Source organism: Drosophila persimilis, unplaced genomic scaffold (genome assembly GCF_003286085.1).
Source record: "Drosophila persimilis strain 14011-0111.01,24,50 unplaced genomic scaffold, DperRS2 tig00000000-arrow-pilon, whole genome shotgun sequence".
Lineage (NCBI taxonomy): Eukaryota > Metazoa > Arthropoda > Insecta > Diptera > Drosophilidae > Drosophila > Drosophila persimilis.
In genome coordinates, this window is record NW_020825288.1 from 13,757,970 (window position 1) to 13,784,556 (window position 26,587).

Genomic DNA, 26,587 nt, shown 5'->3' on the forward strand with positions numbered 1-26,587 from the left:
AGAACAATTTGCATTTAATGGGAAAAAGAAGAGGCATCAACGCTGAAATTTTGAAAAGTGCCTCGAAGAACCAGTACTGAAGCTAAATTTCCTTCCTATTAAATTACGATAGCCTAAGCTAAAAGAAAGGAATAAATTGGCCCACGAGGGGGAATAGAAGAAAGGAAATAATGTTAATATTTCATCAAGCATTGATTTCCATTTTATGTTCGAGTAACAACCTTTTTAATGGGTTTACTTGAATCAAGCATAAGACAAGAAAGAAATAAAAAGAAGACAAAAAAACCTTGGTTTAAATGACTAAAGTATTCTTCCAAGAAAGCATTTAAGCAAATTAAAAGACATAAGACTGGCAAGTATTCGTTCTTAAATGTGTTTAAACGTTTAGAACCTATTACACATCAGAGTTTATATATGCCCGCAAATATTTAACTTAGAATGTCCCGTCCATTAAATGTGTTACGTAAGCCAAAAGCCAAACAATTCCCTCAGTCTCCATCGACCCCACAAACGAACCCATAATATTAAAACTTTAGGTTCAACATTCGATTTCGATTGATGGCAAATATTTGTTTAATGCTCACTTATGCTGTTTTTAAATTGAACAAATTCAGTTTCGAGTGAACTTTTTTCCTGCATTTCCAGTTTGTTTGCACTAAAATTGTAATTGTTTGTTGTTGCTTTTGGCATTGATGGCTGTTGTATGTTTGTTGAAAAGAATTTTTTTTCGGTTTGTTGGTTTTTTGTGGGGCAAATAATTGAATTCCGAAAGCAATTACGAGAAATCTGTTTATTTAAGCAACAAATAAGCAGCCTAGGCAGTCAGTCGAGCAGATGGATCAGACAACAGGGGCCTTCTCTTCTTCTCATTATATATATATATATTTATGTATAGATATCCCTCTCTCCATATCTGCGAAGTAGTCTGTGGTTTTTTTTTTGTGAAGCGATTATGGTAATAAAAGGGAAAATTCAGCTTGGCTTCGTTGGGCGTCCTTCGTTTTGAAGAATAAAGGCAGCTTGGTATGCCTGTCACGTAGCCATCTAACATGAATCTGGCTAATACAATTAGAAAAGGAAAAAGACAGGGAAACAGAGAGGTAAAGATAGGGAAGGAGACACATGGAACGACCGCCCTTCAATTGGGTTTCAGCCCTACAAATGTTTCAATTAAAATTCGCTCAAATCAAATGCTCGAAAAAAGCGCGTAACCTTTGAAAGTTCGTTCTCGGCGCAGTCAACGACAGCAAAGGATTTTCACGATGATTGCAGCACAAAAGAAACTCGGAAAAGCCGGAAAAGCACCAATAGTCGCAGTGGCAATCGCAATCGCATGGCCTCGAGCAAATCGAAGATGAACAAAAGAAGCGCCGAACCCAAAGTGGAAAAAATAGGAAGCCAGATTACGGGAAAGCACAAACAAAAGCGAAAGTCTGAGAGGCATTAAGGGTATCTTAATTATTCCCCCAAAACCGAGTCCAACGCCCTAACCCCTTAGTTGCTGTACTTCTGAGAAAAATAATGCTCCAAGAAAATGAGAGACTGAAAGTTCTCGGAAATATAATATCTAAGGGAACGGTGTGTGTGCGTCCAGAAAGAAGTGGAATACTTGTTCAATGCTGTGGCATCTGTGAAGTGTAGCTCTTGATTTATTTCAATCCATATGGAATCTCTTCGATTTCTGGCCACAATGGGTTAAGGCTTAGGGTTGCGTATTTATCATGTAATTCCCCGAATTTTTTTTCCTGTTGAGGGTTTAACGTGCCACAAATGCCAAAGTCAAAGTCAATAGCTGCTCTGTGCCCAAAACAAAAAAAACAAAAAAATTCCGCAAATGGAAATTGGGGCAGGGTTCAGAAGGGCCTACGGTGGCATATCGATGGGGCCACTCGTGTGGGGCGATACATTTCAAGCCTTTACCCAGGGAGGAAGAGGAGGAGCTTCGGCATGCCCCTGGAAGACTATGCGACACGTGCGCGTGGCAGTGGCAGTGGCAGGGCGCCAAAGTCGAATTGATTGCGTGCCAGTTGCGTGCCAGTGGCGCAATTTGGGGGCGGTTCGCAGGCGGATCAAGGGGCGTGTCAGTCGATAACAAATGCCATTTGGCGTATTGTAATTAAAATGACGAAAGCAGGCAACTTTTAATAAACTGCCAAAATAAATACGAAAAGGAGCTCGATTCGAATAAACAAAGGCTGAAAAGTTGTAAGAGGATTGTAAGAGGAAGGAGTCTGAGGTAAAGAGCTGTGTAAGAGACAACATAAGTACTTTGTATTAATAACAGCACCAGGCAGGAGGAACAGAGGTAATGGAAAAGCTCTGTGCCATCCTCAAATAAGTGGAAATGAAACTCGAGTGGCCCGAAAGGGAAAACAGAAGCAGAAACAGAAACAGAGCCCCCAGCAGAAAAAGATCCCAAAGCCAGGAGCAAAACTCAGACAGCATAATTTTTCATTATGCCGCGAAGAACAAACTGTTTACATTTGTTGTACTTCAGCAAAGACAGAATCCCCCGCAAAGGAAGACAGCCACAGCCGCTGGCAAGGCAACAAGCTCATTTCGCCTGGAGCTCCCCTATCAACCCCACTTCAAGGCTGAATCTGTTGCCTGTTTGCAGGTGCGGCTCATTAAATCATTCGGTAATCAGAGCTGAAGCCCCAAAATGCTTCACGGTTAACCTTTCGACTGAGATTGTTTCGACTACCATACACTACCGGAGACGGCATTGTTATCGATCAGAATAAACAGCCGCTTGGCGGTCGGAGATATATCAGTAAGGGTAGCTAAGCCTTCGGTCCCCGACAATGTCCGTCCATTCTTGCTACCTTTTGTTCCTCCTCCGCGAGTGTCAATCACAGTTGGCTTAATTAACATTGTTGAGCACAGCAGTGTGAAGCAGAACAGAGCCATACAGAGATTTCCAGCATAAATTCAAATCAGTCTGGAAACTTTTCAGGGGTGTCCCATAAAAAAGTTGAGGCCAACTAAACATTGCATACACTACCCGTACAAAGCAGGAATAACGATGGGGTTGGAGTTGAAGTTGGAGTGGTAATGCCATTTGGTTTAGCCATAACAATAATCATTTTGGATAATTTACGACTGCACTTGGCAGCTCTGCCGTTCAATGGCCATAAATTCTCATCAATAAATCAAATGTAAAGCTTTTCCTCGTCCAATGTGAGGGCGCCGCGATGTATGCAACGTTTTTTCTTCGTTCCCTGTTGTGACAGCCAGTGCAGATGTATGTGTGTGTTTGTGTGTAAGTGTTAGTGTGTGGCAAGTGACATGTGTCACTCCATAATAATCGCATTTGCATGGATCCCAAACGATTGCAAAACTGCCATGAATAACCAAACAGGAACTTGGACAGAGAGCTCTTTAGGTGCTGGAGGGGGTAAGATCTTAGACCTAATCACGTCCTGGGCGTCGTTTGTGGTTGTGGGACACAACGGGGGCTTACTGCTAGATACGATTAAGTATACGCATAGTTGATTGCTTTGTCTCTGGGACGCGCTGATAATACTTACAGGTTTCCATTTTGCTTTCGATTTTTTTAGGGGAAGGAAGGAGGGACTCGGGATTGCTTTGTTTTCGAGTGAGAGATCGAGATCGAGATGGTGTTGTAGGAACCCAGTTAGTGGCTTAGAGCAGCTCCGTTTCCATTTGGGCAGCCTCGACGGTCTCCACAATGGTGACCGTAGGCGCCGTGACCGAATCTCATGGAACATAGCGCGTGGTCAGTGCTCCGTCGTCGTCATCATCCACGCGGAGGCCGCCACAGCCGCAGCCGTAGCAGCACGGCAGCCAGCTGTCTCCGCTGTAGCCGCCTTTTGGTCAAATCGCAGAGACCTGCTCGAGCTCGGCACTGGAGCGACCCGAGTTCATCACGACCACATTTTTGGACGCATAGTCGGTGATGAAGCGGTCGCTGTTCCGCGGATGGATGTTGCCTACGTCCTGGGCACAGCACCAGGGATTACGCATGGTCAGGATACGCTTGAAGGCGTCCCGGAATTCCTTGTTGAAGATCGAGTAGATGATCGGGTTGAATGCCGAGTTCGAGTAGCCCAGCCAGGTGAGGATCTTGAAGGTCTGTCCGCCGATGCAGGTCTTGCAGAAGGCGGCCGTGATGTTCACGCAGAAGAAGGGCACCCAGCAGATGAGGAACACGCCCATGATGACGCCAACAGTCACCGCCGCCTTGTGGTCCGAGACGTGGTACGGAGAGCTGTGGTGCAGGTTTCGCACCTTGAACTTCTTGGGCGTCATCTTGGGGCGTCGAATGCTCTTGTAACGCTGTTTCTCGGCCACCTCGCCAGGTCGGGTCACTGCCTTGATGGATTTGACATGCTTCTGGGCATAGCAATACAAGCTGAAAGACAAACAGAGAGAGAGAGAGAGAGGGATAGAAAGAGACAAGGAAATGACAATTATTTGTCACTTAATAAATGTATTTTGCTTGTGGGCGTATCCGACAAATGATTGCTCAACTACTGGCTAGTTTGTTACTGGATAGTAGTTACTGTTTCATGTAATTGATATGATAATTATTCACTTGGGCCACTTGCCACGTCAACTACTTCACAATAGCCAAGGGAAACACACTGCGTATACGCAATGTACGACTATCATATCCAATCTTCCACTCCAGCTGCTCTCAATGAGGCCCTACTCCCACTCCTACTCCCACTATAGTGCTGCTGGGCAGCAAATAAACAAGCATATGTGTCTGTCAAAGTATCTGTCAGAGTGTCCGTCAGAGTGTGTGTCCGAGGGCGAGTGTTTAGTTGGATGCATCCCCTCACATAAAAAGGATAACACGACCAGGCACAAATTATGACGATAAAAGTATATTTATTCTGTAATTTAACCGAAATTTGATAGAAAATTCCAATGCCCAACCAGCAAGGGATCCATTTGATGAAACGGAGCGGAGTCCACTCCCACTCCCACTACCGCCTATTGGCTGCAAATCTCGTTAAGCTAAAATGGCAACGTGCCGCTGGCCGTAACGTTGATGAGCAGCCATGCGGCCATATCGCCGTCCTGTTGCTACTTCTAAATATTTGTGTGTGTGTGTCCTTGTCCTAGTCCTTTTCCACACGCCCAAGTCTTTTGCCTGCTCTGCCGGGGCGGGCAATGGTCTGGGGGTCAGCCTGGGGATTACTTAGACGGACACTAATGCGTGCGCTTATTTGCTCAACCCCAAGAACCAGGACCCATACTCAGACCCATACCGCCCAAAACCCCTTGCCACAGCCCCCAGCCAACAACCAACAAAACCTCTCGTGCCTGGCGGCCATCAGGGGAGCGCGCATTCTCCTTGTGGCATTTTTCTGATATATTCAGCATTGCGATAGCAGCAAACTTCCTCCGTTTTTACAACATTTTATTATATACTTTTACTACTTCTGGCTCGACTTCCTCTTTGTGTTTTTGGCATAGCTGGAAAATATTTGAGTTCTCGTTTTGTTACCATTTGAAAGCCAAAAACTTTCTACAGCTCCGGATTACAGAAGTACCGGAGGTATCTGTATCTGTCTATCTGTGTATCTCCATAATTGCAGCTGAAGGCGTCGGGAATGAAAACGGGTTTCTTTATGCATTTCATGTTTTATGCAGAACCCGAAAGTTTGCCCCAAGTCTGAATCTGAAACCCCATCAGATAACTGAATCGCATTTGACTTACCGACAGTAGATGCCAATCATGACCACACAGGGCAAGTAGAAACTGATACAGCTGGAGACGACGGCATAGGTGGGCGTGAGGTCCAGGGCGCATGTGGGATACTTCTTGCCATTATCCTCGAAAATCATAGGCTGGTCGGGCCGATGGATGCCCAGGGAGATTGGCACAAACGAGACGAATGCGGCCAGCAGCCAAATGGCGGCGATGGTAATGACCGCCACGCGCCGTGTCACCCAGCGGCCATATCTGTGAAAGAGTACAAAATAAATGCGACTCGGTGAGAAAAGGGTTGCACCAATTGGGAACAACGGAAGCGGAAATACACGCGCCATGCTTGCTTCTGCTCCATCATATGGTGATGGTGCTGCTGAATGCTGCCACTGCCGCAGCCGCTGGCTCTTGTCTTTTTGTCCTTTTGTCCTTGTGGTCTTCTGCAAAGGGTAAATAACACACAAAGAGGGAGAGCACCAGGAGTAAGACCAGGAGCAGGAGCAGGACCAGGACCAGAAATATCAGCAGCAGCAGTAACATCAGAGGCGGGACAGAAAACAACAGAAACACGGTGCCATGTTGTGATTGTGGCTTTGCATGTCGCCGGCATTACCTCAGCGCCCGGCAGTGGCAGTGGCAGTGGCCATTAGACACAACAACACAACATCATTTTCGGGGCTGGGCGCGACAAGTGTGTGGGGCCGGCCGGCCCCAGATCAGGGATCAGGATCAGGTGTGTAGCAGCGCTGCATGTCATTAATTACCCAGCAAGCCCGTGCGACAAATCGACCTAACCCGAAACCAAACCGCAGCCACATATCCCACACAGACCCTGCCACATGGCGCATGCAAATCAGCCTCGTTTGGCTACCTTTTTTCAAGCACTTCGATTTAGCCCCTGCAGCAGGAAATGAGCAGGCTGAATTAGGGTATCAAAAGCCCTCAGCCCACAGCCCAGACCCAAAAACCGAAACCCAAATACCCCACAAGACTGAGTGGGAGCCACAACAGCGGTGGCATATGCCGCATCATTCTGGCTTGTGCAGGAAATCAAACAGAATAATTCAATTTCAATACAAAGACGCACTCAGACGATACGATGCCGATGACGAGGATGAGGACGAGGGCACGGACGACGACAGAGCGGAAACGGAAGTTTATGTAATTGTATTCACATACAAATTCAATTTCGTTTTCGGCACGAAAATTGATTTCCATGTGACGAAAGCCCCTAGCTCTTGGGGCCCAATCTCTCCACCTGTCAGGCTCCCGCACTCTCTATCAAAGTTTCCCAATCGTATTTCTTTCCTGCTTCTCCTGCCTGCACTAATTCGGCTGCTTCGAGTTTGAGGTAACGCTTTGATATATGCACATGCTCGTAAAGCTGCACCCATTAGGCGACACACGATTGCCTGCCTGCCATCGTGGAGCAGCCAATCAGCGTCGAAGCATCGATGGGCTAATTGAAATCGTGTGTGAGAGTTCAAATATTGTGTGTACCAGGTGCAGGCTGTCTCAGGCCAAAGGACATTTGCATTAAACGCTCGAGCTTTGGCTGTGGCTGTGGCTGTGCCTCTGGTTCTGGCTCTGGCTATGACTCTGGCTTCACCGGCTTCGTCGGTGGCATGCGGCGGCGGCTTTGTGTGTGTTGCCCCACATGCACTCAAGAAATTACCGCAAAGCACGCAGAATGATCCTGCCCCACAGTCTCCTGCTGCTTCTAACGGTTGGGTGTTGGTTGGGGGACATTTGCATAGTTTGGGCTGATTCTTTTACAACGTCAGCTTGTCGGGGATTGTTTGCTTTTGCTTTTGTTTTCAACATGGGAAATATGACTCCTTACTGTCATTGCTGGCACTCACATCAGGTACTATGGAGCAAAAGGTCCAGGAAGTGGGAAATGAATTCCAAAACCACTTTCATGGGACAAAAATTAAATATAGCTTGTAAAATATACCCTCTCTCTTATCTGAAATCTCAAAAGTGTCTTTCCCACCGCAATTCAGTTGTCATTCCGCAATCAACTTTCAATCATCTTTCTCAATCGTTCCATTCCTATCTGTGGACCTATCTTGTAGATTCCTAAGAGCATCTTTTTGCCGACCAAAGCCGAGACAACCCTAAAAAAAACAATTACAAAATGTTCCCAAGTGCGTCATTCTAGGTGGGACAGGTTTTTGTGGTGTGTGTTTAAGTGCTGCGCCTCCGGGGGCTGTCCCCAGCCCACCCACAGCACTACGCCATCTCCATTAACCCACAGCACCATCCTTCTCAATTTCCACCCACACCTTTGTGTGGGGGGAGCTCCAGCACAGAATATCCCCTTTCCTGCGGCAAAGTTTCATTGTTCTTTCACTTTTTATTGCAGTTTAAAATGAATTTCACATATGCGTCTGACAGTTACGATGATGACAGGCGCCAAAGTCAACGACAACCAAGTTTGGGGAACGACAACGACAACGACAACGGTGGCATCAACTTGTCCCATAAAATACAAAATTTTCCCATTTCGTTATTCTACATTCTTGGGATGAGAATGAGAGGCCAGCCGCTTCATCTTCTCTTTTGCAGGGCCTGCTACTAATTAAATTTGCACGCGCTCCTCATCCAAATTGTTTTTTGCGAAATCCAGGCGAGCGCAATTAAATTAAACGCCTGCAATTATTCTAAAACGCTAAGAAAATATACAGAATCAGCAGTTCTTTCTGGTTGCGAATGGGATGGGGATGGGTCTTGGATGGATGTGCTCTAATGAGACTGAACTTTGCTAGAAGGCACAGCCGAGCAATGTGGGGGGCACAAAGAAATGCGTTGCTGCCTCCACTTTGACATGCAAATAAATCAGATTTGCATAAAGAGCAGGATGGCGAAGAGAGGAGATCTGGGGAGCGGAGTACTGCTCTAAGGATAGCAACATTAATGCTAGACACATCCCAGAGAACCCAGCCACCATTTCTCAGACACAAAAGGTGGCGACTGTGCACTGCGCTGCGTTGAGTTTTCCTGCAATTTACCAGCCAGCTGACGGCACCTCTGCCAGTGTTGGGGTTCGGGTCTGCTCCTTCAGATTGAGTGGTGCGAGCGACGTCTTGACATTTGAAGTGTAAAGCATCTCGGCGCTCACCCAATCTTGGGGGAGTCCTAAGGGCTTTAGCATAGCGGCGCACGGTTGGAAGGCGAGAATGCAAACGAATTCAGGTGGCCAAACTCAATTTCAAATCGCTGTCGGGACTTGCCCAGCGGGCACTGTTCTCTGAGTGGCTCTGCAAATGTCATTAACCCAGAGGCTCAAATTAATATTGGACTATAGAAAGCAGGCTCAATCAGTGTCTAAATGGTAATCTTTTGGAAAGCTGTAAATAGATTAAATCAAAGGCGAAAGCTCTTTAAATCTAATAATGGCAGCCACTCTTTGATGTTCAATTTGTAATAGTTTGATTGATACTGATTTCATTATTCTAAAGGATAATCCACCAAATGAATAAGTACATATGTGTTCTATACCTCCTTATATAGATTACCATATGGAGAGACCTCCACCATCAACTAAGATCTATCAACCACATCCTGCACTGCACCCATCATTAATCAATCGATAATTTCACTTTCCATTCCATTCAGCCAGCCAGCCATCCATCCATCCAAACAACCAGCTACCTCTCTATCCTTCTATGTCTGATTATCCTCGAGGACAAGCGGAATTCGAAATCAGGAAAAATGTTGCATGAAAATTGTCATTTGCTTGCCCCAGTCAGTCGCCTCAGTCAGTCGTCAGTCGCTCCGCCAGAGCTCATTTAAATCCTTTGCCGGGGCATACAAAATTTTCAATCTGAATTTTTAGACCCGCTCTGGCATCAGCTTGCCACATCAATGAAGCGTTATATGCTTCTCAACTCGTTACGGGAACCGGGCCATACAAAAGACCAACAGAGTAGAGAGATATGTACACTCGTCTATAGAGTGGGGCAGGACCAGAGGCGGCGGCGGAGGCAGAGATGGATGCTCTCACACCAATACAACTGTCGTTCAGCATTTTTCATAAACGAATAAGCTACCCCAGGTGGCAACAAGCAAGGGTCGTAGTCGTAGTGTGGCAGACTGCTGGGGGGGTTTGGAGATGGAAAAAAAATATTTTTCTACTTTTGGCTTTTGGCTGAAAATAGCATCAAAGGATTTATTATGGCTCTTTTATGGCGGGGTTCGTGGGCTAGTGCTGCGGTATGGGTCCCGGGGTTGGCAACTGTCTCGATTTGCTGTAGTTGCCCCCAGCCCCTTTTTGCACCCCCAAACAGCTTGCCCCATACTGGTGCACAGCGCTCTACAATCATTTCGTTAGGTTTCTCCCACTGGGCTCACGGTCTGGCTCTGTGCTCAGTGGCAGGCTGTCAGCAACTTGACCAACATCATTTTTAACATAGCCCACAGAACACACACATCCACAGATAGAAGTACATACAGATACACACATCTACAGATGTGCTTTCACCCACACATGGAGAGAATCCGCTCTGTTGCTGCCGACACATCATAAATTTTTGCGTTTGACTTTGCCAGAAACTGCAATATTTCTGTTCCGATTCCTGTGGTCCTTCAAATTTCTGTTGGCTTAAACTTTTGGCCAGGCCCTGGTCGGAGCCATTGTTGAAAATTTAATTAACACACAATTGTTGTGGTCCAGCCTAATATAGAAGCATGTAGAGTTTTGAGAACAGCAGGGAGACGCCTGATAAACTTGTTTCAAGTTCTCATGGGGGCCGACTGCTTTTGTTGGAATGGCTTGGCTTTGGAAATCAATTTCAAATGCTGACTACAAAGCATACTAACATGGCTGACTGGCAGGTTTTTAGGACTCGACAGCAGGACAAGCAGGACAAGCAGGACCGGCAGGCAGGCTCATTGTCATTGTCATAGTCGGAGGCGCACTCACAGAGAGAGAGAGAGACACAAAATGGCAGCCACCTGAGGCAGCAGAATTTGATTGTCTCTTAGACTGCCTACTGTTCCTCTACCTCCTGCTCCTTCTCGTTCTCCTCTTGGCAGGAGAGGACAGAACAGGATAGGACTGAGCCGCACAGCTGGAGAGACGTGCCGGATATATGTACACAAGCTAGATTGAACAGTGATAATGGAACATCACATTTGGGCAACCTTTATCCACCTGATAGATGAAGTCATTTCGATCGGGTGTGACAAATGTGAAATGTAGGCAAGAGTAAATAAAGCTAAACGAAATTTTAAAGATACACTTGGCTAAGTTTAAGGCTTGATAGGGGATATGGAGTAGAACCTGAAAGAATACCTTACCTTTTTCCCCATTAATCAACGTTTTCTTGAGCCATTTTCAGCAGTTCTCTTTCTCAACAAGTGACCAGCTGCTAATGAAAGCTCTTTTGTTATCCTTCGATTTGGTTCAGTCACATGACTTGCAGGAAACGATTCCCTTGCAAACCATCCTTCAAAAAAAAGGAAGCCAAAACCACAGCAGAAATTCTACCACACCTAAAATGCTCTGGCAACTTCATCTTCAATAAAGTCCCGCCCAGAGAAGCGAAAAACATTCCTCGTAATGCCCAATAAATCTGTTACTAATGAAACAATTATGTGGAGCGATTAATGGGCCACACTGCCATAAACAACTCGAGTGGCAGAGGCGGAAAAATAGAGAGAGAATGAAGCAGTGGCACGAGTGGCACGAAAACGTGACAAGCATGACAACGCGGCGTATGAGTAATGTGCATACAAAGCACCTGCAATGGCGCCTGGCTTTGGGGCTGACATTAATGAATCGATATAGACGAGCGCGGCTGTCAGTGGGACATCAATGAGGGGACTTTTCACCTGTCCGTACCAGTAGCAGGGCTCGGGGAGTACAATTAGTTTTTATCGCTCGGTTGGTATGGATGGAATAATGTATGCATGTGACAGGGAGATGAGGACAGCTGACATCACTCACCTGAGCGGATCCTTGATGTGGATGTAGCGGTCCATTGATATAGCGCACAGGTTCAGAATTGACGCCGTCGAGCACATGACATCAAAGGCCACCCAAGTATCACAAAATTGCGCTCCAAAGATCCAATATCCTGCAGGAGATATATCGAAAAGGAAAAAACAAATAGAGAGGGGGAAAGTTAAATGACTGTTTGATTGACCTGACTGTCTGATTTGTTCTTTAAAATGCTTAATAAGTACTTGGCTATGGGTCTGGCAATGGTTCTGGGTCGGGGTTTGGGGCATCTGTGTCTGTGTGTGCTGCGGAAATTGCCATGTTGCGGCCGTCGCACGATTCATTTGCTTGCTGCCGTGCAACAAGCCCAATAACAACCACCATAAACGATGGCTACCATCGGAAACCGAAACCTTTAATACCCTCCATACGATCTATCGTTTTTTTGCTAGCTTTTAAGTAATCCAATTTTCTGTATTTTGGAGCTACAACTTTAAATGTTCGAAAATGCTTTCCCTTTACAGCGAAAAAATCAGATAATAATCATAGTGACCCTTGCATAGAGGATAAGCCCAGCAGAAGCTGAAACAGGGACCAGCAGCAACATGGCAGCGACTGAAAATGGTGTCCCAGCCATCAGATTCTTGTTTCATTTATTCATGACGTAAACTGAGTTTAAATGATTTCATAAATTCATTTCCGTTTACTCTGCTACCCTTTTCCTTTTCCTTTCATACCACACACACACACATGCACACATATCCCGCTGTCCTTTGCGCCATTTAAATTTAATTTGGTCAAAAGTAAAAACAAATATTTTGTATTTTATTTGTGTGCTGGGCAATTTTATAAGTGTGCTGCAATTATGGAGAGACTCGATTGATGTATGGTGCGTGACCAGAAGCGGATGTCCTTTGGCGGGCCCAGGGAAGAAGGCAATGCCACACGGAAATAAATTACACACAGATACAGAGCACACACACGAGTGCGGTCTGTGTGTGAGTGTGGAATTCAATAACAGATTTTGATACACAAAAAGGTTATTTATTTGCGGTATGGCTTTTGCATGATGATTCGATAAGAAAACGCACATCATGCTGGCAAACGGTACGGCTTTCATGCCGTTCAATCAGGCGTGCCACAGGATATGGCTCTTAAGTGCCACAGGATGTGCCGACGCAACTGGTCAAATCAGATCGCATCCCATCCCATCTGACCCTCCTCACGTTTCTCCCGTGGAACATCAAAAGTTATCCTGTCAAGTCAGTCATAATGACATTCAGTTTTCAATGCTTCAAATATTGATTTAAACATGGGAATAAAATACAAAAAATGTTGCTGGCAAATGCAAACTGGTAGCTAGCCAAAGGAGCACATTGCTTCTAGGAATATTTTCGAATGGTTGGAGCGGTTCTACATTCTGTAGAGCGATGCCAAAACATATTTCATCTGTCAATGCCCTGTCGATGGTCTTATTTCATGACTCTATTTGGTTATCAAAAACATTGCATAGGATTTGCAAATGGATTCCATTAAACATCGCATTTGCACTACCCAACTTTGGCCCTAGCTCGGGTGCACCAATACCCCGCTCACGAAAGCAGCTTTGGCACAAAAATATGCACAGCATTTTCCTTCATGCTTAGGGCCCCAGAAGAAAGCTATGCAAGGGGAGAAAGAGAAGAAGAAATATCTCTCGGGGAAGCCCAGGGATCTGTACAAGTCAGCAAATAATTCCCACAGCTTTCAATACTTGAATGCACACACACATGCCAATTGCTTATGGCCAAAAAATGTGTTATATGTTTCTCTGTGGCACCATCTGTCAGTTCTCTTAACGTGTCTGTATCTGAATTTGAGAAGAAGACTGGGACTGGGACTAGGACTGGGATTGGAAGTGGGTCTGATTCCGGGTCTGTGTTCGAGTCTCTTGTTGTTTGAATTTGTCCAATTGCGTATGCTGTTTATTTGCTGATTTGCCTGTCCTGAAGCGTGCTAAATGTTGCCTTGGCGAACATAATTTCACTCCGTAAGGGTGTGTATCGGTGTGTGGGTGTGGAAGATGCCTCAGGAGGCATCTGTTTGTCTTGAGAGCAGCTGAGCATTTTTATTTATTTTTTCACACTTATGCTTACGCGGCAGGCTTCTCCCCTCCACTCCTCTCAGTCGAGTGGCTAAGTCGTTTATTATTTTCACACACTCCCAGGAAAACCCCTGGCAAGCGCTGTGCCTGGTTTGGCATTGGGTGTGGGCCCGACATACATGTGTCACCTCAACGCATCGCAACGCATTTCACTCCCGGCTTTTGCTCACATTTTCCAACTCATATCACGAGCTCACATTCGGCTTCTTCCTTTGTTTGTGGGGGACGCTCCTCCACTTTTTTCCAGTGTTTGCGCGAGTCCCTACACATTGATGTCAGCTGCATGTTTCCTGAACCGGAACACGTTGTTAGCTCTCTCCCCGGCTGCTTCGAATCCCTATTCTTCTCATGGGAAAAGTTTTGCCGGCTCTCAAAGCCGCCGTTCGCCTAATTTGCCTCTTATTTACTTAGCCAATGTTCGCGCTGCCGCCACTCGTCAAGACCTCCCAGGATTCAGGACACAGCCAGTGCCATCCCCGTTGTGGAATTAATAAAATGCACTCATAAACGGCACCCGGAATGAGGCTGGGACTGGTGCTCCTCCCTCCCCTCCATTGGCATCCGGCTCGGCAAAAACTTGCAGCTGCAAAACTTTGTCAGCGTCAACGCTGAGAGGATACGAAGGAAGGGCTTCCATGGCGACGGAGCAAGGACTGCAATGGCTCTCTCGGAATGGCTAATGGAAAATAATCAGAATGTGTGGTTGCACTTGGGATCTGCATGTTAGTCTCCGCATCAGACATGCAGCTGGAATAAAATGAAATTCCTGTATGGCTCACTATAACCATTTATGCAACGGAGGTTGCGAGAGGGTGAGATGAAGAGTTTATACGGAAGTTGATCGGAAACTAGAGCTATCACTTAAGTAGATGTCCAAAGAACTATCTCGAATGAAATCTCCTCTATTCCTATATCCTCAAGCCATAGAACATTCTATTCATAGGTATATTTTCAAACTTCTCCCCATTCTTCTTTCAAGACCAGAGGCAACCCTCGCTTATGTATATCATGCCACCCACCTTCCACGGAAGTTTTCGAAAATCACAATGGACCACTCGGCGTTCGTACTGAGTGTCCTCGGCGTACCCGCTGTACTCTGGGTAGTCGTGCGGCGACTCCTCATGCAGCTGACACTTTAAAAGGCATTGACAAAGCCACATAAAATCCGGCTTTAAGCGCTGCCAGGCATGTCAAATGGGCCTCCAACACGAGTGGAGGAGGGAGGCACTCCTTCGTCGACTCGTTTCGACACTCTTCGGTTCCTCTCGAGGGGCGGACCTCAGCGTTTTTGCGCTGAAACAGCCTGCAGCATTTTACATAAATTTCCGCGATGGCAACAAAAAAATTTCAATTGCAATTTTCCATTACCCACACAGAGATACGGATAAAGGCTCAATAAAGGGAGATGCTATTGGTGATGGAGGTGGGATGATGTTTGCACAAAAAAGTGTTCATTTGTACTCACCCAGCAAATCGTTGACGCCTGCGAATGTCATCACCAGGGAGGCCACAAACAGATCCGCAATCGCTAATGAGGCCAGGAACAGGTTGCCGATGCGTCGCAGGCTGCGCTCCGTGTAGATGGCCAGGCAGACGAGAATGTTCCCGGCCACGGAGAGGAATATCAGCACCGATAGGAAGATGCCTGCGGTGATTCCGAGAAACATATTTGTACACCCATAATAGCATCATATCCAGATGATGGCCATAAGCGCCGAACAATGATCAGACAAAGCATTCTTATGGGATGGGACACCTGATGTGTGCTATGTGCTGGATGTGGCTGTGCCATTGATGGTGTGTTTGCCGCATGCAACATGCAATTCTACAGATACTTGTAATTGCTAGGATTGTGGAGAGTAGAGTGTGTATGCGTATATAAATGTGGTATGGCTGATGAAGGGTCTTGTGGCTGTGTTTTTTTTTTTTTTTTTTTTTTTTTTTTTTTTTTTTTTTTTTTTGTTGTTGTGTGACTACAGGAAAGCTTCATGCCGACTCAGCCGAAGCCGAAGTGAGGGACTCTAACCGCTCTAAAACCAACCACACCTATCCCGGATCCCGACATTTACTTTACATTACATTTACATTTACATTTTCAACGACATTTACTTTACCAACAACAACAATTGACACAAGGGACAGCGGCTCCGGTTCCTCACCAACTATTGTATCCATTTCGGAGGCGTTTGTCCAGCTGCTCTCATTGTAGAACGATGTCAGCTGCAACGAAATGAAGAGAACGGAAACGAGTGTTGTTAAGACAGTTTCCCAGTTAGTTCTAAACTTTGTTCTAGTACTCCAACATCTTTGATGTTCAAACTAATTAAATTTTGTAAAAGGTTTTTGGCAAAAATAATTAGAGTTTTCTTTGCTTTCATTATGCTTTGCCTGCGAGTGGCATGCGTGTGGCATGCGTGTGGCATGCGGGTCTTGGCTGTGGTATCTGGAGCCAGGGCTGCCGCAAAGAACCATCAATCATCTGTGGCATCTGTGGTAGGACCCGACGAGGCCAACGTCTCTGGCATTATTCATAATTAAAATTGACAAAATTTCAAGAAAATTGTTGAGGGCGGCTCTAATGAAATTAATTTGTTTGGCTAAGCGTTGCCCCATCCTATCTCTTCATATCGCTATCCCTCTGGCATCTGTCTGTCTGTCTGCGGCAACTTTGAGTGCGAATTTGTCTTGCGGTTTCTTCAGTCGTTAGTGTGTGTCTCTCTCAATCTGTTTGTGTGTGTGGCAGACATGTTGGCATTCTGGTGGTTGCCTTTGCTGTGGACCCACCATCACCCACTATCCCCAGGCTGTGGCACGCACTCACACACTCACACAAACACAATTGAGCAGTGTAAATTAATTTATTAATTAATATATACTCGCACAGCCAGGCACATGCCCGTTCTCGTACTCGTATGAGTGCGGGAAATGCAATTACTGCGAGAGTGGAAGTTGTAGCCGGGATCTGGCTGGGTGCCCGAAAAAGGATTCAGAGTGCCTGCCCTGCAGCTGGCTTTGGCCTTTTTCCGCGTACTCCTGCCACAGGAAAGTAATAATAACAATAACAATAATTATAATAATGAAAGCAATAATAAAATGCTCAAAAGCAGACCTGAAAACCGCTGACAAATGCAATTAATTAATTCAAACATTAAACTGCCGACGCAGAATAAACATTTTCCCTACTACCGTGGATGTTAGGCGTGTCGGCCAGCACCTGCCCCACTCTTCAGCCGCATTTCAGTTCATTTCCGTCCGGAGCTTCGCTTTCCATCGATATAACTTTATTTAATTACATTTTTTCAACGGTGTATGCATTTATCCCATAAGCGGCTTATTAACTTTAAAGTTGCTAATTGTCTGAAATGGAAACTGAAGTTTAATGAGCTCCAAAATGCTGTGGCTGTGCGCATTTGTGCGCCACAAATGGAGCTCTCTTTTGGCGTGGGACACATGACGTATGTGAAATTTAGCGAAAAACTTTTGCGAACATGCAACTGATTAGCCAACAGATTGTAGATTTCTGGTGAAGATCATTCTCATTATTGTTATGGCTTGTTTATAAAGACAAATGGGTTCGAATGAAGCATTTTTTTGAATGTTCCACATTGCGAATACGCAATGCAGTGAATGCAAGTAATTTTACTGTGAACTTCTGACTTGACTTCTGAATGCGCCTCCCCATGGTATTTGATCTATAATTTACATAATTTGAAAAGGAAAGGTAAGCAAACCATCTTCCATTGGCCGATTGCCTGCTGCTCCAAAGACATCAAGGTAATTGCATGAATATTTAACCAGATCCCAGAAACCACATTAAAATTGTGTTCCGTCTTGGCCCCAGAAGTGCGTTTATTACTTCACAGCTCGGCCAGAGCGAGTAATATTGATTGGGAAAGGGCTTTAGATGGAGGCTAACTTTGCATAGATGGTCGCCCCCGAGGCACTCGCTGATTGGGTTAAGGATTACGTGTAATGGACCATGAATTAACAATAAATAAAATTAATTGCCACTGCACATTACGACCGCCCGGCGGCGACGGACAATAAAAGACACTTAAGATTATAAAAATTACATGAAATGTTTTCGCGTGTCAAGTGAATTTTCATTAAACTTTCCAGCTGCTGCGACTGCTTCTCCCGCACAGATTTTGTAAAGCCGCCAAACATTACCCAGATGTTAATGGGGATGTTGTTCATGTTGATGTTTCTTTCGGTGGCATCATTAAAAAGCAGTTAACTGCTCGCAAGTAGCAGGAGTCAGGGACTGGGGCACCGTGAGTCAGCCATCTTAAGGAAGAGCCTACAGCACTCATAATGTATTGCCAATGGAAGTTAAACGTGACCATTTGCTAAGAAAATAACCATAAGTTCTTATGAATTATTTGATTTACTCAAAGCTAACGTGACAGTCAATAAAAGTGGGTTGGGGCGATGTTATTCAACCTTCAAATGTAAGTATGTTTAATGTGACCACGCCTTATCCTTTGGTCTTTGGTAACCATCTTCTATGAGCTGCACTCTCTTATAGTCCATATCTTGGTCCTGCATTATCCCATAGTCCTTTTGCTTAGCCTCCATTCTCTCAATGTACTTTTCTTGCCAGTTTAAGAACAATAATCCACAATTAAGTGACTTACATGGAAGAAAGCGCTGAGAGAAAGCGTAAAGCAGGCATCTGCCAAGTGAGTGCGAAAATAATTTAAAGCAGAAGTTAGAGGAAACCAGCAACTGTGACAGCAGCTGCTGCATTTAATTGCCAATAAAAGTGGACAACAAATGTATCTGGAAAACTGTTTGTGGCTGAAGGCCGCGTCGTGTAAACACAAAGCAAAAAAGGGAACGTAGCAGGAATAGCAGGAGGGAAAGGAGGCAAAAGCGGACACGGGCCGCACTTAGTCGCTTTGGCTCTGTTTGCAGAGTTAAATGGCACAATGCGTTGATTAAACGTCAACACACACACACACACACACAAACAGTTGCACACCCACTCGCACACTTAGGTGTATCTAACAACAAATACAGATACACAGACAGCTGTAGGCTGGGAACAATAATAAGGCTCGAAACGGCACAAGGGAACACAGACCTGTTGGAAAAACAACTACAGAGCACGAAACAAAGTCCAGCAGCGAGAGACGTGGCAGTAGATACCCTTATAAAGATCTCATTCTTATGGTAGCCATATGAAATGGTCTTCCGATTTGGGTTAAATAATAGAGAAGAGACACAGGCAAGAAAACATTAACTGGCATCAGAGTAGATTCCATTTTTCCAATGCAAGCATCGTAGTACCCCTTGCAAGGGTATAAAAAGGTAAAGTGACTGCCCTGCCTCCCAACCCGTGTACGGACAGCAATCGGCCAGAGTCCTGTGGCTCTTCCTAGTCTGTGTGTCTGTCTGTCTGGCTGTCCAGGAAGTAGTGTGATTTACAAGGAGCAGCTCAACAGAACAGAACAGAACAGGCACAATAATAAGCGAACAGCACAAAAGGAGGACACAGGACTGAGTCCACAGTTCTAGAGTTCCACACTTTACAGTGTCATTCGAGAACTTCCGCCGTAGAAGCAGAAGAATAACCAACCATATGGCAAAAGGCATAGTTTTGTTCGTTGAATGTTATAAACCATAAACTCTAACAAAAGCTGGAGAAAATGGAATTCCCATGAGCGGAAAGTTAAGTTTTAGAATGCACCATAATAAATTTCCCATTTTCCAGCACTTTGAACTTTTCGCACAGTATTCTCCACCAAAAACCTGAACCGCTTGAGCATGAGTTTAAGAGCCAGACAGAATTTTGTGGTCGGTGCTCCATGGTGCTCGACCTGGTGCTCCCTGATTAGCATACATTTAAATTCTCATAATAAACAAGAGAAATTTTGCAGAATGAGGGTCTCCCCCGTACTCTTTGAGGTAGAAAGGATAATAGCCGCGCCTAGACAGCTGATTTATGTGTTGAGAAAATATTTATTGTTTGCTTTAAGGAACTTTCTCAGAGAACCTCAAGTTCTGGTGGGTTTAGGTGTAAAGCAGTGGATGCCTCGTTATCCAAAAATGCAAAAAAAAAACAAAGCTGCCAAGGTGTGGCATTCGGCACTCACTTGAGCAGATGCTAACTGCACCAACAAATTGCGAAAGCCTTTCTTCAGTCTGTATATCTCGCCTTGGAGCCATTGTCAGAGCTGTCAATGTCCATTGACAATTGCAGGGGGGGGGCTCTGTCAGGAGTTCCTCAAGCAGACAGCAGTCAGTCCTTGGCTCTAACCCCTCTACTCCCCTTCGGGCCCCGTCTACGCCTGTCAGCCAACATTGCTACTTGTTCTCAGTGTGCAAGTGTTTGTGTGAGTTCATTGTTTGAATTTCGGCTTAATTAAACAAAGCTGAAAAGTCAAGAAGCTGCCGGAGTGGGGAGCGGAACCCACATGTGTCTCTGGCTGTCAAATTTGCCAAAACTATAATAATAATTGAAGCCCAAGCATCTATGAACATTCCAGCAGGGGCTTGTGAGTGGAGGAGGGCTAAAGGATGGGCAGCAGCTCGTCCCTTAATTATGAGTGAACTAATTAGATTCATATCGTCCTAAGCTGATGGATAACAAGTTTTTCTTCCCTCCAGCGGGGATTCACACTTGCGGTGAGCGACCAGACCTTGGACCTCAAGCTCATGTCGAATTTTTCCCCATATAAATAATTAAAATAGCCCAGAGCTGGACGAATGGTGCTTCGTCTGTGGAAAAATCTGATTAAAATTTCATTATATTTCGGTCGTTTGCAACAAACCAGGAAAGCACGTTTCGTAGGGTAGTACATTTAGGGGTAAGTACCTGGATGTATAGTGATTGAATTAAGCTGTGATCTAAAACTCGTTTTATCATTTTGGAAGCACTGTAGTGAGTATGTGGCTTGGGATCTGTAAAGTGACCACACCCCATCTTGAGACTGCACATCATCCAAACACTACAGGAGCATAAGTCTGCACAGCTATGCTAATTAACCCCTTCCCATCTCATCATACGTGTTTGAAGGTACTGTTTCCCGAGTGGGCAAAACAAATGTTTTGGTTGTGTTTACCCCGTCGCTGCTCTATTGCCTGCCGATTTTCACAGGGGATCCAGGTCGTGATGCCAATGAGGTCTGTTTGTGTTGGCTGCTAGCCTTTAGATTGCCTTGCTGATTGGCCTCGGGGCAGATTGTCAACGACAGGATAATTAGCTGCAACAGGAGATGACTGTCTGGCGGTATGCTGGGGCGACTGCTGCTTCCGATGTGTATCTATTGCCACTCTTAAGCTGATTGTATAAGCAGCATCCCCCTTCTCAATCACTCACTCGCCCACTGACACTCAATCGCTATCTCCCTCTCCGCTGCACTGTGCATCGATTTTATTTTTCTTTGGATTTCCTTCAACATTTTCCGGATTTGCACTGAATTTGAGTGGAAAACTTGCCAAGTGAACGTCAGTCAGTCACTCGTTGGTGCTCCTTTTGTCAGTGCTACGACTGTGAGTGCGTGTATGTGTGTGTGTGTGTGCTTAAAACAAACATCCCGTTAACCCGCACAAGTGTCGTCGTCACTACACAAGAATTCACACCCACACACTCAGAGGAAAGGAAATACAGACTCGCACACTTATGGAGTGGAAATACACGGATGCATCTGCACTTGTCTTTATTGAAGGCGGAGAGCGAGAATGGGAATGCCAATGGATAAAAGAATGATAGGGGAAACTCTATCATATGGATTTTTGTCTAGCCGTGTCAATATGCTCAACAATTGCTCAACCTCCGCAATCCATGAAATTGCAAAAGGCATCTACAAAATGCAATAAGATTTCTCGCACATATTTATTATATACTATCTTATAAAAATCATCGCAACAATATTCATATTCGATTCCCCCTCAATTGCCTAGATCTTCTTTCACAATTTTGACATGAAATTCAATAAGCAACAATGCCATTTCTTATGTCGTTTAAGTAGTATTAGATATAGTGCACTTTCTAGTCCCCAAACCAGACCTAATTGCCTATAATTTCGAAACGCTTGATATAATACTCCGATTACCACTGAGAGCTTAACTTAACGTTGCTAAGTCTTCCCGCACAGCCAATCCACTCTTTGACCTGGCAGCCATACAAATCAGATCTATTAGGAATATTGTATTATTCGCAATAACTTAGAAATGTCGCTGCACGCCCGACATACAGATGATTGACATGTATATGGTATGACATGGCCATGGCCCTGTTAAATTGACTTGTAACCGTTTGCACTCCGGTGTCATTGTCGGAGTCATCGATGCCAAAGACTTTGCTTGTGGCCCCAACAAACAGACCCACACACATACATACGGAAAACCATAAAAAACGGCAGCAAAAAAGGGCAAAAACACACTCGTATAGGCAAGGTTTATGGTCAATAAGGATAGGGCCTTTTTGGGCTGGCGGAATCCTTTTGACTGTCCCATTGAAAATCCTTAGCCCCATTTACCTGGTCCTAAAAAAGGGAAGAGGTGAATGAAATGTAGACAGCATAAAAATCAGGAATATCCTACTACTTTCATTTACCTTTTCCTGCAGAAGGGCGAGTTATGACAGAAAGGGACGGGGCATTGCAATTAAACGGCAACACCTAGACAAACACATTGTGGCTCTTGTGGCCAAGATTAATGTGGAATGGCACGGGCAACGGTCTGTCCTCAGCAGCTGCATCTCCCTCTCTTGATGGTAGGGTCCAGGGCGGTATGTGTGTCTGTGTTTATGCGGTTTCTATATATCCGTGACCCGATTCATGGAGCACACAGCATTTTTGCTCATTTATTTTGTGGCCAGCCTCGTGATTATGGCAGGCGCTGTCACACACATTTAATTAGGCAAAATTGCTGACATTTATCTCTCTCCAGTTTTCTTTTAGTCCATTTCGTAGTCTGTGATTCCCGCAAGTCTCATTGAAACTCCCCAAAGTATTCAAGAGATATTTTTCTGTGGTTAGCAAAAAATTAAGCTACGAAATGTGGCTGAGGGATATTTATGGCTCACAAATTCAACAAAATGTTGTTCAGAGTTGGCAAAAGCTGAGCGATTTATGATTGGAGTAGTTAGGAAACATTTTTGAAGCGAGATCTTCAGCATTTTAATTAAATGTTTGGCTAGGATCTCCTCTACATTCCATTCCTCTCTCAAAGTTGCAAAGTTACAAGCCTAGAAACACACACTGAAACTGCGTTTGTGGCAACTTTATCCTTGATGTTGTTGAAGCATAGCATACAGCACATAAATTACTGGTTAGACCCTCTGGTAAACAATTACAGTTGCGGCCTGATAGCCCCCATTTCAATTGGCTATCGATACCCATTTCGGTACGCCCCTTCACGACCCAATGCTCAATGATTTCGACAAATGGCTGGCGGAAATTTGCACAAATTCCAAAGGATTTGCCACAACAATGGAGGCGCTTGTTGAATGGAAAGAGAGAGACGGGAGAGAGAAAGTGGGAGTGGGAGTGGGAGAGCGAGAAAATTCAATATCAAATAATGCTATTAATATTTTATTATTATTACTATGCAAAGCTCGCGAACAATTCCCAAAGCCAAAGTTTTTCCATGCGACGGTTTACGGGCAATAGAAAATGCGGAATTCAATCCAAGAACACACACAATGGCTACAATGGAGGGTCTGGAGAGCGGGACTGGGCGGGACGGGGGGAAAGCATAATACTATTTTTCCATACTCGTATAAGCAATTTCTGTGTGGATGCAAAAGATTCGCCGAGAGCAGATTAATAATTCAATTAGATGGCAAAACGCGGCGTATGCGTGATGCATTATGCAAATGCCTTGCAGAGGCACAAGAAACGCGGCAGACGTTGGCAATTTGGTGGCTGACACATGACGAGGACAAATGTCAGTGTCACCAATTGAGAGCAAGCTCGGGGAATCGCACGAGGTATTAGATATAAGGTGAAACTATCATTCATCCTCTCTGGGGAATGGAAATGGAAGTTGGAAAGCCAAAGCCAACTACTGGCAATTAGATCAACTAGATTGATGGGCACAGAGTGACCCAATTGAGTGACGAACATCAACCATATTATCGTTGGCTGAATCAAGTGGCTGCGCCCTATCTGCTGTTCCCCAGCAACAGTTTATAAATTAGTTAAAAATCTATTTATGTGGAAAATGTGCGTGGCATAAACATGATGCTAACGTGGCCTCTGTGGCAGGCTGTTCTTAGACGGATGAGTATCCCATCCCCAGGGAGTCGCCTCGTTTGCCAACTTACGTGATACTCATTATTTACATTCGATTGAAAGTTAAACGTGCGAACAGATGAGCAGAACTTTGTCGTTCGTTTCGGCACAACATGTATTTAGATTTCTATATCTGTGAGCGTGCAAGTATACGCGTGTGTGTGCTGCTCGTATCCTTTACTGCTGCCACGTCAAGCACGTAAATTGCTCGTTTTCGCCCCAAAAAAAAAAAAGGATAAACTTTGGTTCCGTATATACATCCTTGCCTTCCACTGAGCGAACGGAGGAGGAGTTCCTTTGGCTCCCCGCTTTTGAAAACTGGATTATGCATCGATGAAGGTGCACGCTTCTCTGTGTGCCTGTTTGCCTGTATGCGGGAGTATCTGTGTGTTTGGTAGGGGAAAACGAAAAGTTTCACATGTGCTAGGGCTGCTAATGAGACTCGCATTCATTTTCATTTAGCAGCTGGCTGGCTAGAAGTGAAATAAATTAAAAGCAAGGAGTGGGACCGAGCGAAAGGAGGAACTTTTGCTGAAACCTTTTGTCGTGATTTATACATTTTATTAAATAATATAAATGCACGTTTGATGTGTGATAATTGTGTAGCACAGCTATGTCTCTTCATTGCCATAAACTTTGCTCCCCATAGAGTGGGTTATTCCACGAAGGATTTATCGCTATCCGCCTCCTGTTGCTCCCTGCCTGTCATCGCTTTTTCCTTTTGTCTTGACAAATCATCAAAGGGCATCTGGGCTCAGAGGTTAGTGAAAATATTGATTGCGTATACGCACCATAAACCAGAACAAGGGAAACCACACAAAAACTATACGACAATGTTCGGCGAAATATGCGCGCACGTAATAAAAAGGAAATGTTCATAAAAGTTCATGTCCGATGCCTCGCCCTACCCATACAATTCGCCTCTACACCCTCCTGATCGGAGAGAAAGAGAGAGAGACATTGTAAGTTATAGTAGCAATACCTGAACCAGAAGCAGAATTTTTTTTACGAGCCTCGCAACAGACATAAATCCCAAAGAGGGGCCGGAGTCGGAGTGAAAACCCAATGAATGCTTCGATGGCAGCCATATGAAAACTGAATAACGAATACCCATAACCCCCTGACCTTCCCCTGCAGTCGGAATCACTCACCGTTGTGCCATCATAGCCATTTGTGAGCAGTTGAATGTCGATTTCAATGTCCATGTCCACCTTAGCGGTTGTCAACTGCAGCGGCAGGTGATCGGCCTCCAGCAGCGTGCCGTTCCGACTGCTGCTGCTACTGTTGCTGATGGCCATGCCGATGCTGCTGCTGATGGAGCCGGCGGCGGTGGTGGTGCTGCTGGTGGTCAGGAAAGGACTGCTGTGGTTGCTCCTGCCGCTAGCCGCAGAGGCAGCCACTGCCGCTGCCCCGGCCGCTGTCAGAGCGAATGCTGCAATAGCACTCATTGCATTTGTCATTTGGATGGCGGGTGGGGTTAGGATTAGGACGGGGAAGGAGGTGGGGTTCTGGTCTGGTCTGGTCTGCTCTGATCTGGTCTGGTAAAGGGTGGCAGGTCCTCTGCGGTTCGTTCGCTTTGTGCCTCAGTTACAGGATTGACGGCAGTAAAAGCCCGATGGCCGGATACGGCAATGCAGTTGCAGCATTTCGCTAATAGACTTTGATTGAGATGCAATTTGTCCACTGTTTTCCAGATCTTCACTTGGTATTCGTTTTGAATTTTCCTGCCTGTTTGTTCTGTTTATTCATAGCTGCAGCAGCCGCCAGAGGCCCACAGGCGATGGACGCACTGCACTGAACTCGGGCTCGACCGGAAATTGACCAAGTCCGTGCATCAATCAGACAAATTACTAAAATGGAAGTCAATTCAGGGGCCAGGCCGCACCACTCCTTGAATGATTAATTGCCCGATGTCCGACTTTTTGCACTTCCCAGCCACACGCATACGCACTGGCACTCGCACACTAGGAGGCAACGCGCGCCCGACAAGAATTCTCGATCGGCACAGACACAGACAGTGACACCGACACAGACGCCGAAAGAGAAACCGACACACACCTTCTGGCACTTGGATATGGTAGGGCGGCTCCTGGCGGGCTATGCTTCAGCTTCAGCTGCTGTTTCTGCTGCCGCGTGCCGAACCGTGCGAACTGAAGTCTGAACGTCGACTGTCCGGACACGCACGACTGGCCGTGCCGGAGCAGAGACGAGCGTCGGGCCAATGTGTCTCCTTGGCCAGTGCCGCCAAGTATCCAACAACTTTCGAATCGTTTTCATACGCGACTGAATGCCAGAAGGCCAGAAGGGGAGCCGCAGTCAGAGCCGGAATCGGAGCCGGAGCCGACAATTTTCATTCAACAGGATGTGCCATAACACAGGCGAAATATCTGCGCCGCGCATCCATGAGAGAGCTTTGTTCCATAGAGAGAGTGAGAGAGGGAGAGAGAGAGCACCGAGCGGGAGGGAGAGTAAACTGGGGTAAGAGCGCAACAATCACCTGTTGTGCCATAGAAGCGTTTTAGGCGCGACTTCTCTGCGTTTTCTTGTGCGCGACTTTGGTGCGATTTCGC

At 45.5% G+C, this 26,587-nt stretch overlaps 1 protein-coding gene across 1 annotated transcript; it reads right to left on the reverse strand.

Moving 5' to 3' along the window:
• Window positions 1-3,717: 3,717 nt before the first annotated feature.
• Window positions 3,718-25,255, reverse strand: LOC6588380 (dopamine receptor 1). The gene is made up of 6 exons (XM_026994843.1): window positions 25,169-25,255; window positions 15,888-15,993; window positions 15,239-15,418; window positions 11,637-11,766; window positions 5,693-5,938; window positions 3,718-4,375 (listed from the first exon to the last, which is right to left on the reverse strand). Exons 1-6 carry the CDS (start codon window positions 25,220-25,222, stop codon window positions 3,838-3,840), a joined length of 1,254 nt encoding a protein of 417 aa, XP_026850644.1. The 5' UTR covers window positions 25,223-25,255; the 3' UTR covers window positions 3,718-3,837.
• Window positions 25,256-26,587: the final 1,332 nt, after the last annotated feature.